This window comes from Gopherus evgoodei, chromosome 14, assembly GCF_007399415.2.
Source record: "Gopherus evgoodei ecotype Sinaloan lineage chromosome 14, rGopEvg1_v1.p, whole genome shotgun sequence".
Taxonomy (NCBI): Eukaryota; Metazoa; Chordata; order Testudines; family Testudinidae; genus Gopherus; species Gopherus evgoodei.
In genome coordinates this window covers 13,196,386-13,209,179 of record NC_044335.1, presented here as the reverse complement: position 1 = coordinate 13,209,179, position 12,794 = coordinate 13,196,386, and the positions used below count along the sequence as shown (strand labels likewise).

At 43.8% G+C, this 12,794-nt stretch overlaps 1 protein-coding gene across 1 annotated transcript; it reads left to right on the top strand.

The window, feature by feature from the left end:
• Nucleotides 1-323: 323 nt before the first annotated feature.
• Nucleotides 324-11,274, top strand: TFAP2C (transcription factor AP-2 gamma). Its single transcript, XM_030533200.1, has 7 exons — nucleotides 324-517; nucleotides 3,049-3,525; nucleotides 3,992-4,043; nucleotides 5,746-5,968; nucleotides 6,628-6,746; nucleotides 8,322-8,463; nucleotides 9,619-11,274. Exons 1-7 carry the CDS (start codon nucleotides 470-472, stop codon nucleotides 9,902-9,904), a joined length of 1,347 nt encoding a protein of 448 aa, XP_030389060.1. The 5' UTR covers nucleotides 324-469; the 3' UTR covers nucleotides 9,905-11,274.
• The last annotated feature ends 1,520 nt before the right edge of the window (nucleotides 11,275-12,794 follow it).

Below are 12,794 nucleotides of genomic sequence, written 5' to 3'. Positions count from 1 at the left end.
AAAGCAGCGCTACATCCGCGCCTGGAATCTAGCTACAACGCGCCCTGGGCAGCTTCCCCAGCCATGCGCGCGTGTGTGCGCCCTGGGAAGCCGAGAGCTCCCCCAGCCATTCGTGTGCGCCCTGGAACAGATCCAGTCCAACCCAGAGCGCACAGAAGGAGTGGCTCTGAGCTGCGGGCTGCCTCCTGAGTGGCTGACTCTGAGCCGCCCATAATGAAAGCCCAGTCTCCCAATCCATCCCTGGGGAGGAGTTATGATAATACTATTGCCATTAAGGGCGTCTGGTCAGGGGAAAAAAACCTCAGTGACCATTAGAGGGAAGATTAGGCTTGCACCAATATTCATGCCTGGCAACTAACAAAATCCACCCGGGGGAGCTGCTCTTCCCCAGCACAGACTTGGATATTTACTGCTTTGGGGGCTGGGGATATTTTCTGATCTACTATATATATTTTGGACACTGGACGCCATGTTGTGGAAACTAGCAGATAATGTCAAATATGAAGAGGACTGTGAGGTGAGCTAATAGCACTAGGTGAGGGAGGAGGGAGAAGGGGCTTTGTGTGGGTGTCAGCACCTGGACGTAAATGGGGCCAATCCAGCAGTCTTTGCTTGGGCAAGAGATCCCCTGGCTGCCAACGGGCTGCAGGACTGGGCTCTCAGTCCGCTTCTGTTACAAAACCCCCTATCAGGTCGGGGGATGTTCAGATTTCTTGTTTGCTGTTCGATGATGCGCCGCAGATTATATAATCTCACTAAACGCTGATTCTCCTGCTGGGAGTTGCCCACATGAACAAGGAGTGAGGTTAATGGGACTGATCTTCACGTTTAGGTTTTAAAGCTGGTCTTTTACCTTGTCTTCCCCCACTCCCTCGCGCTTCTTTCCTCGCAGCATTGTCGCCCAGTCTAGCTGACCGCCAAACGTGTCAGGCCTCCCCATTGGGGTGTCTCTGGCTCTGAGATATTGAAGGAGAGGGACAGAAAACCCGACTAGGGCCAACCCAAACCAATTTCTCTCCCCACCCCAATCCCCAGGAGAAACTCCTTTAGATCCTGCCAGTCCGGGAGCGCCGCTTGGGAGCAGAGCAAATAACCTCGCGGGCGGTTGAGTTTTCTTCTTCCCACAACCAAACGGATGTGTTTAATCCGCTCCCGATTGTGCCTGCTCCCCAGATCAATCAGGGCACTAGTCCCACGTTAAGCAAAGTGCGGCCATGTTTGTGTGTGTGGATCTGAGCGGCAGTGCGCCCCCAGACCGGGGAAGTTTGCTGCAGAAGCGGAGAGCGTGCACAGGAGCAGGGGGCGGCGGGTGCCCCAGCCTGTTGGACTGGTTCAGAGGGACCCGGGGTAGGACTGAAGTGCGATGGGGAGCCAGGTGGGAGCTGCCGCCAGGGAGAGATCTAGGGAGGAGAGGTCCGGGCTGCGTGGCAGCCAGTGGGCGCCCTTGGCACGGAAACTGTTTAGCTGCCAGTCTCAGCCGGGAGCGCCAGGGAGCCAGCGCGTATCTATGGCCCTTTACCTAGCGGCACAAGCTACTCGCTGGAGAAATGATTTTTTACCCCCTCTTCCCTCGGGCTCATACCAGATCGGGGGCGGCGAGCAGCTCCCCGAGCTGGGGGAAGGGGTGCATTTGGGGGTTAGGAGGTGTTTCATTTTCAATCCTGATTCGTTTCTTTCACGGGAGCCGAGCAGCCCTGAGAGGGATCCGCGGTAATTAGCAGATCAGAGCTCAGGTGCCTGCCCGCGCTGGTTTATTCCCACGTTTCCCTCCCCAGCCCTCTTTCCTTGTGAAAATTCCCCCACCCACCTCCTGCTTTTTGATCTCTTTGAAAGCGGCAGCGTCTCCTCCTTTGCTCCATTGGTCATGGTCTCTATGTTTGGCTCCTACAGATTAGCTGCAGTCCCCACTTCACGCTCCATTGGGACCCCATTGAGACACCTATTCTCCTCTTATTAACCAGCCCTGTTATTTTAATGACCGTGAAGCCAGAAGCTGCTAAATCCCGGGATCAATTCAATAGAGACATTTTAAGCTTTGATTGCTGAGCTTTTAAATCGGAGAATTTCAGCGGAGGCGGCTGGAGTAGTAGGACAAGTCCTCTAAATGGCCAGGCAGCTATTGGGACTCTGAGCTGAAACCCCCCCCCCATGTGCTCGGCGCGCCCCAAAAGCAGAGCAGACGTGGGCCGCGAGGTCTTTAGAGAGCAGGAAAATCAGCTAAGAGACAGGTTTGAACTGGGGTCGTATTCGGCTTAGCCGCTGATTGCTGACGGGGCTGTTCAGCGCAGCCCAGTTTGCAGCTTACCAGCGCGGCTGTTTTAACCCAATACCCAAGGTTTTGTGTTTACACTCGCCCGCAACTGACCACTGCCAGGGGAGTTGAACCCCCCCACTTCCCCATAACTGCGAAGCCAGGAGGAGCCTGAAATCAGGCTGGACCGGAGGCAGGGAAGGGCGCTTCGCCCCTCCCTCACCTTCTGAATTCGTTTCTCAACTTTAATTAAAAAAACTGCGACAGCACCCACCATTCTTCTTTGTAACAGTCACTTTCTGTTTTACAGACACCCCCCACCAGCCCCCCGCGACTTGAGTCAGTTTCTTTCAGGAAGCGAAGTTTATTTCTGAGTCCCGGCTCTTCCTACTATTCCCACCCAGGCTGTGGGATGAGTTAATTGGGTTCCTAGACGCACTACTGACCGAGGCTATTCCTAAACTAAACGTTGAGCTGCTTCGTTTTCTTTGCTCCCGCTCGAGGGTGACTGAGATTCCCCCTACAAAGGCGCGCAGGGTGTGTGACCTGGCCGTGTGGAGCGGGGCAGGCAGCGGTGCATGGGGGGGATCCTGGCCTCATTCCAGTCGCGGGGAGTTCCGCCGTTGACTCCCCCCGGGGCCAGAATTTCCTGCACGTTCCTAAGTCAGGCGCGCCCCGCGCGCTGCACCCAGAGCTGAGCGACGCGGAGCTGGGACCCCCTCCGGCTGTCAATGGGCAGGTGCTGAGGCTAAGCTCCCCGCACTAACGGGCTTCTGTTCTGTCCCTTTGCTCTCCAGGACCGGCACGACGGGAGCAGCAATGGGAACCCCAGGCTCCCCCACCTTTCCGCCGTCAGCCAGCACTTGTACAGCCCGGCTCCCCAGCTCTCCCATTCCGGGACGTCCGACTTCCAGCCCCCCTACTTTCCACCCCCCTACCAGCCTCTGCCTTACTCCCAGTCCAGCGATCCCTACTCCCACCTCGGGGACCCCTTCTCCATTAACCCGCTCCACCAGCCTCCTCCCCCGCCGCCCAGCCAGCAGCAGGCCGCCTGGCCCAGCCGGCAAAGCCAGGATCCCACCGGCCTGGTCCATCATGCCAGGCCTGGCCTGGTCCCTCATCTCTCGGCGCTGGAGAGCGGCTCGGCCGGGGGCAGGAGGGAAACATACAGGCGCTCCGAGCTCCTCCTGCCCCACGGACACGGGCTGGACGCTTCCACGCTCGCCGAGAACCTGGGGCTGCATGAGATGGCTCATCAGATGGAGGAGGTGCCGGTAAGTCCCAGGTAGGGCCTGCTCTGTCTGGGATACCGGCTACTGGCACCCCGGCCTGCGGTGGCCGATCCCAGTCAGAGCGGTGAACCTGGTGCAGGCAGGGCTTGAGATAAAGCAATTTCTCAGCTGCATTAGAGACCCTTCGTGTGAAGGACACCGGGATGGGATCTTAGCCCAGTTTGGGGGTGGAGTGGGATGGATGCAAGTAGAGAGGCTAGAAAGCATCGTCCCTAGAGCCCAGATGCCCTGGTGTGTCTGAGGGGCTTTGTAGCTGCTCCTAAGGGGAATGGTCTCACTTTGCGTTTGGCTTCGATGTTTTTCTTCCTGCAGGAAGAACTAACACCCCCTCTCCCCCCCATCAGTCAAAACCTGGAATCAGTGGGTGCAGGGGGTGGGGGATCCATAAAGACTCCAGGGTCACTTTCTCTAAAGGAACTGTACTCCCCCTCCCCCTTTCTCTCTCCAGAATGTGGAAGATCAACACTTATTAATGCATGACCAGACAGTCATTAGAAAAGGTCAGTAGATGGCATTCTGATTTACTTTTCCTTGTCCATAGCTGAAGTTTGATTTGTAGATGGTACATGGGCAAGCTGATACATTATTTTGTTCCATTGCTTTAAGGGAATCTGTCTAAAGTCAGGAAGCTTGAATGTTATTGCATGATCGCTTTAACTATAGAAGAACCTTGGTTTTTACATATGATGAACGCGATCTTAGGTGATATTGAATGGTGGGGGTAGTTTGGAAACTGCGCTGCTTTGGTATGTTGAGTTCAAAAAAGTCTCTATTTGCAAACCTCCCATTTCGATGGGAAGCGAATTACCCTAAGTATCAGTGGCACCAGCAGGCTGTCGCTGGCACCTGAATCTCTTATTCTGGACTGTTGTGATACTAATAGCCGCAATAGGAAAACGATGCTCTTGTTTGTATCGCTCTCCGGCTTCAGCAAAGAACAAATGCACTTATCCCGGAACGGAATTTCAATGCAGATCTGGCATTTCATTTTATCCCGACCCAAATTCGTTGTGTGTACAATGGTACGGGGCTGGTTTTGCTAAGAAGATGAGGCAGAGGTATATTGGTTTAAGATCTAACGAGGAATTAGTTAAACTAGCAGAGGGCCGTTTGTAATCAACGGTCCCATAAAGCGGTCAGAATTTATCTGAGCTGAAATGGTTTTTAGCTGTTTGAACAAGCGTGAAACGCCTATCGACTCTCAGCTTAGTTTACACTCTTGTTTTCCTGCTTGCAAACAAACTTGCGCTTTGTAAATCGGGCAAGTTTCTTCTAGAAACTGAAGTGGGACTTCAAATACGTATATAGTTGAGGAAAAGCAGAAGTGTTTGTTAGAAACTCCGCTGATTGCCGAATTAGCTCATGGGAGAACTATTCTGCCGTCAGATACACCACTTCAGAATAAGACCAGCCCTTGCTGTTTAACCCTTTCTTGCATTAGCTGCCAATAGCAGTGATTCAGTCTGGCTACATTTCGTTGGTACATTAATGACAGGTTTACCTATCGCACTGAGGTTTAACGTCCCTCTGGAAAGTATGTTGCCCCTATGCACAGTAACGATAACCGAGAGCAAGACTAATGGCGTTAACTGTTTTCAGCTGTAGGTGCTGGAATATAGGGCAGGAATATGCTGGAATTTAATTCAAGGGAAAGAGGTAACTTCTCAGAACAGAGACTCCCTATCTGGAGGCGGAAGATGAAATTCAATACGGCTTGGCACCCTCTAGCCCTCAATATATTTATTTGTTCCCGTTCTAAGGAGGACGGGAGACCTCTCTGTGCCTTTAGTTTGAACGATATTTTTTTTGTTAATAGCCGAAGGATACTAGTTTCTGCTCTGCCACTGTATATGCTTTACAGCCCTGATGTTCATTTTTATAAGCTTGAGTTTGCTAACTTCTAGGATATTATGTCACCGGTGCATGCTGAGTTTTGACTGAACGTTTAAGGAAATAAAGTTATATTCTTAATTGAATGCAGCAACTGTTGAAATTTACTGTGACAACAAAACCAGCCCCAGTCCATTATTAGTCGTCCTGAGGCTAACTTGTGGTGCTGTTAAATCAGTTATTCAGGACAAGATCCAGTGGTGGATGTTTAACACAAAATCTATTTACTGTTTAGCTCCATTTAGACTTGTAATTTCCTCTCTTTTTTTTTTTTTTTAAATCAATACCTGCTTTTCCACTTGGCTCCCACAGGTCCTATTTCATTAACAAAAAACAGCTCGTTGAGTCTCCCCTGCCAGAAGGATGGATTAATTGGAGTGGTGATAAACCCCAATGAAGTGTTTTGTTCTGTTCCGGGGAGACTTTCTCTGCTGAGTTCCACATCTAAATATAAAGTGACAGTAGCAGAGGTTCAGAGAAGGCTCTCACCTCCAGAATGTCTAAATGCCTCCTTGCTAGGAGGAGTACTCAGAAGGTAGGTAGGCTACTCCCCTCCCTCCTACCCCCATGACCCTGGTAATCATGTCTTTTGTTGTTGATTCTTTTTGCAAGAATTGTACAAAACTGAACTGAATAACTGGTGTCTAAAGCATTTTGTGAGACTTAAAAAAATAACACTGAATTCTAATAGGCTTTGGAAATAAAACTCCTTTGCACCTCTGGCACTTCCCAAAGTGAAGTGCTATAACAGTTCTCACAACAAATTCTCATTCCCTGTTAAAATCTGATTCCATTGCTGGAACTGCACAAGGTGAATTTTCTTATTTCAGTGACAAATCTTCTCCCTTTTGAAGTGTCTTGGTTACTATCTTGTGGTCTTGGTATTGCTAATTTTTGCAAACCATTTAATTCATATTATGTCCCATTATTGTAGCTGCTATATTTTTATTATAGTATAAACTTAAAGGCAAAACACATTTGATTTGGTTTCCGATGCGTGTTTTACACTAAGGGGTTTGTGGCAGAGCCTTAAAAAAGTAGGTCATTGAAAAATAGAGAACCTGCTTTTTATTCCCTTCCCTCCAATAGAACCTCATTAAATGTCAGTAACTCGATTTCCCATCTTTTAAAATAATAAGTATGTCCCCTTGAAGCTAAATAAGGTCACATCTCTCTCCCTCTGTCTACTTACAGAGCCAAATCTAAAAATGGTGGCAGATCATTAAGGGAAAAACTGGATAAAATTGGCTTGAATCTTCCAGCTGGTAGAAGGAAAGCCGCAAATGTGACATTATTGACATCTTTGGTGGAAGGTCAGTCCTAAGGGGGTGTGTGTGGAGGGAGTGTTTTTTTTTTTAATTTTTTTTAAATTAATAAAATGACATCTGTGTAAGGCTTATAAACTGTAATTCAAATGCTGACAGGATGCGGATCAAGTCTAGAAAAAACAATAGAACAGAGCTATTTTAAAAACAAGTTACAGGCTGTGCTGCCTTTTAGCCCTCCCAACGCTACTATAAATGCGATTATTTTTTGGTTTATCCCTTCCTCAGCTCTAGTTGTTCATGCCATTCTTCAGATCAAACAGGGATATCTGACTATTCTATTACGTTATTTTTCACCTTGATCATATCTGAACTGTAACTAGTCAGCTGAACTATTGCATTAACTTCAGTTTTCATTCACTGAAGCCATTCTGTGTAAATTAAGGAATTCTACATAGTTACTTCCATACTGTAGTGAAATTGACAGGTGTGAGAGTGATTCCTTTATACCAAGCAGTTCCAAAGTCCCCAGTGGGACCTAGCTTGTTAAGTCACTGGTGTATTAGAGAAGGGATAGTTGGGGGGAAGCTCTTCCAATTTTGAGGTCTGATATATTAGTGAGTTTGACTTCCTATGGAGAGGCTTAAGAGCATTTTTTAAAAAAGCTTTTAAAAGCAGTGGGGCAGCAGACTCCAATGACTGGCCCTACCTCAACTGCAACCTCAGAAGCTTTCCTAATAAACACGCATATAAAGTGAGATTTACAGCTTTTGACTTCCTGATAGGAAACTGGAGCTCATTTAATTTGCAGCATGTTATGTGGTCCCTGTATTAATTTAGCTGGGCCTTTTTAAAAAAAGCAGCTTCTTGTTATTGCTGTAGTTAATGGAAATGGAAACAGCAATTTAAGTGTGAACAATACTTTGAAAATATCACTTTTTTAAAAATCTACATCATCTCAAAATACTGTACTAACTTTAGTTTATTAAATCCTTTTAGAGAGGTAGAATTGGAAGACCAACAAAAGAGACAGAAATCTTGTCTAATATATTAGTGTGTCTGTACATTACACACATGCTACAGCTAACCTACAGTTCACAATAACATTCAGGATTTTTGCTTGAATAGATAGTTTTAATACAATAATAGAGACAGGCAATTGTTTTAGTTAATTAAAGCTATCATCTAAGTTACACTGTGCGCACAGTGTATTTAACTTCAGAATTTTACTGACCTAAATTAAGATCAGTTGCCAGCTGTGTGATCATCATAAGAATATATGCCTTATAGAATTTCACCTGAAAATGATTATCTGTACCTATGCAGCACAGCTAGATACAGAGACCCATATATTGTCCTTTGATACAAAGGGAACCAGAACAATTATTATTTGTAGCAGCGGTTATGCAGGTTTTTCTCAGTGTCTCTTACTCAAATTTGGTTTATCTATTACTTAGGAAATAACAAACAGTATGGGGAAGATCATACTAGCAATGGCTCTTTCTAAAGTGGGGAGTATATTTTGAGAATTAAAGTTTTTGCCCATATTTCTCTTATCTTCTAACAGTGAAGGTCTAATTATTGGATCTAAAACATTCACCTTATCACCTGTCCCCACCCCAGGTGAAGCTGTACACCTTGCTCGTGACTTTGGTTATGTATGTGAGACAGAGTTTCCTTCCAAAGCAGTGGCCGAATATTTAACCAGACCACATTTGGGCCGTAATGAGATGGCTAACAGGAAAAATATGCTTCTTGCTGCAAAGTAAGTATGGAAGGCTAAAGGGGAAAAAAAATGCTTTTTGGGTTATTGGAAGAATGTGAGAGTCTGTCAAATACTATTTGTTTTTTGCTTTTAATAAAAAACAATCGCCCCCCCCCAAAAAAAAAGTCTATGTGAATCTGTAATACCAGAGTCAGCATAAACCCTTATGACATAGTATTTTAGAATTTATTGGAGTTGAAACCTACATGGTCTATAGAAATGACACTAAACCTCTACAGAATAAAACAGACTGCGATCTTCCTACAGAATTTTTACATCTGGCTAATTTTAATGTTGTATAGCAGAGATCTAGTATCTAATGAAAACCCACTGGTGTCAAGAGAGAGAACCACATTGACTTCAATGGGCTTTGGATCAGTCCCATAATACCTCATAAATACAGCACTCCATATCTGATAATGTAAGCACTACTCTTTTTGTACCAAACAATAAGAGGCTTTTTTTTTTTTAGTGCATCGCATTGTGTATCATGCTGATTCAGTGAAGTTCACTCAGTGTACGTGAAATGAACAAATCAACTTAAAAATACATCTGAAACTTAGGCCCCTGATCCTGCAAGCATTTATGCATGTAGTAACTTCATGTGCTTGAGTAGGCCCATTGAACATTCATGTGTATTGTTAAATTGTATTGTTACATGCATAAGTGTTTGCAGGATTGGGGGCCTATGTTTCTGATGAAGGGGGTAAATTAAATGCCCCAGTTCAGCTGCTTTATCCATTGTAAATCACTTAAGTGCATCTGTGGAAGTTCTCACAGACACTATCCCTATTTTTTTTTTTTTTTTTAAATCAAAAGAGCAAATGAAGCAGAACCAGCTAGACACCAAAGCAGGAAAGATTATCCTGTGGAAAGTGTGTGTACACATGTATGTATATGTGTATATAAAGCTTGTCTGAAACTGACACTAAAAAACAGGCTTTATTCTGTAATTAGACTAAAGAATATCCTTGTAGTGATGTAGTTGTAATAGAGTGTAATTGAATTCTGAAAACCCTACGCAGTCTGAATCACTGGTTATTTCAATTTAAAGGATTCTGTATCTTGCTGCTGCTTCTTTTCTTAGTGCTAAATCCTCTTACAGAGTGCCTTGCACTTTCTGGCGTAAAGTATGAACTCTTTTGTGTCTTACAGGCAGATATGTAAGGAATTCACAGACCTCCTCACTCAGGATAGAACTCCTCTTGGAAACACTAGACCTAGTCCAATCTTGGACCCTGGCATCCAGGGCTGTTTGACTCATTTTAGCCTGATCACGCATGGCTTTGGGAGTGCTGCCATCTGTGCTGCCATGACATCTGTCCAGAACTACCTAAATGAAGCATTAAAAATAGCAGACAAAACATACATGAACACTGGCGACCAAAGTCCTGCAGAAACCAACAAAAACATTGATAAAATGGATAAGCACAGGAAGTAAAATGAGGGAAACCAGACTTTCAAACTGTTCCTCCAAAACACAGACTGGGATCTTCTTGCCTAAGGGGCATGTAGAAATTTGGTTACTTTCCCTCCCCCCTCTCTTTTTAAAACAACAAAACATCTTATTCAGGATCTTCACTCCCTCTGGATCTGTAAGACAAGTCTTTCTAAAGCTGCAGTACCTCCCTTAACTGTGGAATCCATTACCAGAAGATAAGTACTGGTGAAGTGTATTAAAATCCTTTGCTGTTAAAGTGGTGCTATAAAGTCTTTGGTGGAAATATACTAAGATATGTAGAGTTTTCAAACATCTAAATATCTAGTGGTGACAAGCTACCGTGTATATTTTTTGAGATATGGATTTTGGATGGGATACTCTTCATTATCTGGAAAAACGTCAGGTTTTTAGTCTTTAAAGCCAACAATAACTATAATGCAGTATTAAGCAAGGTATTTAGATTTATGTGCATGGTGTATTTTATAAACACATGACAAACACCAAGATCATTCTGTTTTGCTTTATTTTCAGATGACCATATGAAAAAAACTGGTATCGGCGTAAATGAAAGAGCTATTTGATGCATTTGACATGCTTATTTTAATTCTTATTATTTATGGAAATATTCAGGCTTTTAAAAATTGCAGTTGCGCACAGTGGAAATTATCTTTTTTTAAAAAACAAAACAACCCCCTTCCCCCCCCAAGAATTGCTAGTGCAAACTGAAAATAAATGCTTTTAGAAAATCTCCTTTTTCTTTGTCTAAGGAAATTGCAGCTTTATTCACATATTTATATCAGGTCTTGTTTTTAAATTGAAAAAAACTTGAAAGAATAGGCATATGCTGTAACTTTTTTTTTTAACATTTTTTTTGCCTATTTAGGGAAAAAAAATATATAAATATATTTCCAGGGAGACTTTATGTGTATTAAGGGAAACAGTGTGTTGAATGTACATATTTATTTATGTGTAATTTAATGGGATTTGTAAATAATGGTGAACTTTTTAATACTTTTTTTTATAAATGGGTTTCAAATTTTAATTTTGGTAAGTATTTCAAAGGTAATGGGGTAAGCTAAATACATCTTTAGGTTTATGCACAGGTATGTTATACAGGGTATTTAAGATTTTATTTTTAATTTTATTTTGAATTCTCAATTCTTGCCACTGAAGATTAAATCTAATCTGAGAGGTATGTTCACAAAGCAATAATTTTTGTGTACCATTCACCTGAGAACTGAGTAGAATGAGTGCATGAGGTACGGTGCGGATGCGACTAATGGCGGTTCTGAACTACTCTTTGCATATTTGTATATGATCCCAATATAATTCTGATGTATATGATAACCATATAATAAAAGTATTCTGGATAGAAGCACTGAATGTCTTGTTACCCGGAAAGTGTTTTCTTCCCATATTTTTGTCAGATGGGACACTAGAGGATGTTGTGTATTGTCATAATTACAGCACTTTGTTCAGATTAACAGAACAGAAATATGTAGTAGTTTGCCAGTAAAACTAATGGCTTCAATTACATGAGTCATGTGTCTCCAAGAACTTTTTTTTTTTTTTTTTTTTTAGCCCTCAGTATCATACCATCTGCCTATTTAAACTAGAACCACATTTTAAGGCTTCCTTCTCATAAAAATCTGACCCAAGCAGCTTTACATTAAATGTGATTAATCAGATGATCATACTCGATATGCTTAATGATGAATGATTGCAAATAACTTGAATGTGAAACTGGATATCTGACTTCCAGTATTAGCCCCATTTTATAGATTTGAGGTGGGTGGGGAGAGGGAACTGCGGCCAGGAGAAGCTTGGCTAGAGTACCTAGGTCACAAGAGAGGTCTGGCAGGACTGGGAGCAGAACCCTTAATGTCTAGCGTCAATGTGGTGATACCTTAACCGTGAAGCTGTCCAGCAGAAACTGGAATAAGTTTGTTTTTTAAAAAAAATAAGTCCTGGAAGCAAATGTTCGCACATTCCCATAGGCCCTGTGCACCGAGTCAGGATTATCGGATAGCACAAGATTTGGTATGGAACTGAGAGTGAAGGATGCTGACACTAGACTGAGGTGACTGCATGCTAACAGCTCAAAAACCAGATGGCAAATAAAAATCCAAAATGCATGTTTTTTAAAAACAACAACAAAAAGTCCTCCGGGTGGGTAGGTGGTTTTGTGGGGGCAGAGGCTGATTCATGAAGTTTTGAATACTTGGGAATGGGCAATCTTGGAAAATATGCTTAACAGCTGCCTAATACAAAAATATGCTTAAACTCATTTGTACAGTAGTGCTGTGAGGCCCAGTGTAGATGGGGTGATGACCCATTTTGTAGGCACGAACCCGGAGTAAAGATGTTGTCTGCCCTAAAGACCTTGCACTCTAGGTGGGCGTGGCAGACAGGTGGAGAGAGGAGCTGCTTGTAAGGTCTCCAAATTTTCTTTCTGGGGGCCGGAGGAGGAGGTTGGCCAGAGGAGGAGGTTGGTGTTTTGATATATATATTTTTTAATTGCTACAAAGAAGGCCTTTCAATTAAATGGATTTTTTTTTTTTTAGATTATCCATTTCAGTGAAAACTTTGAAACAACTTCTTCCTTCTTGTTCTAGTGTGTGTGTGGGAAACAATTCTACCTTCTCTCACTATTTCACTACATCCACACACACACAAGGGGAAAGTGTGTATGTGTGCTGGCTTCCCCTGCTTTCCAGTGAAAAACTGGAGAGGAGAGTGGGAAAGAAGGAAGCACCTCGCCTCAATTATTATTTTTTCTTTCACAAAATTATAGTAACCTTCCCCCACCTTTATTTTATTTTATTTTTTCCCCTCTCCTCCTGATTAGCTGTAGTGGGAGGGGAAACAAACAAGAAAACATAAAGTAATT

Coding starts and splice junctions, on each gene's coding strand:
- TFAP2C (XM_030533200.1), top strand. CDS start 470: ATGTTGTGGAAACTAGCAGATAATGTCAAATATGAAGAGGACTGTGAG. Junction 518..3,048: donor AATATGAAGAGGACTGTGAG/GTGAGCTAATAG, acceptor TTTGCTCTCCAG/GACCGGCACGACGGGAGCAG. Junction 4,044..5,745: donor CCAGACAGTCATTAGAAAAG/GTCAGTAGATGG, acceptor TGGCTCCCACAG/GTCCTATTTCATTAACAAAA.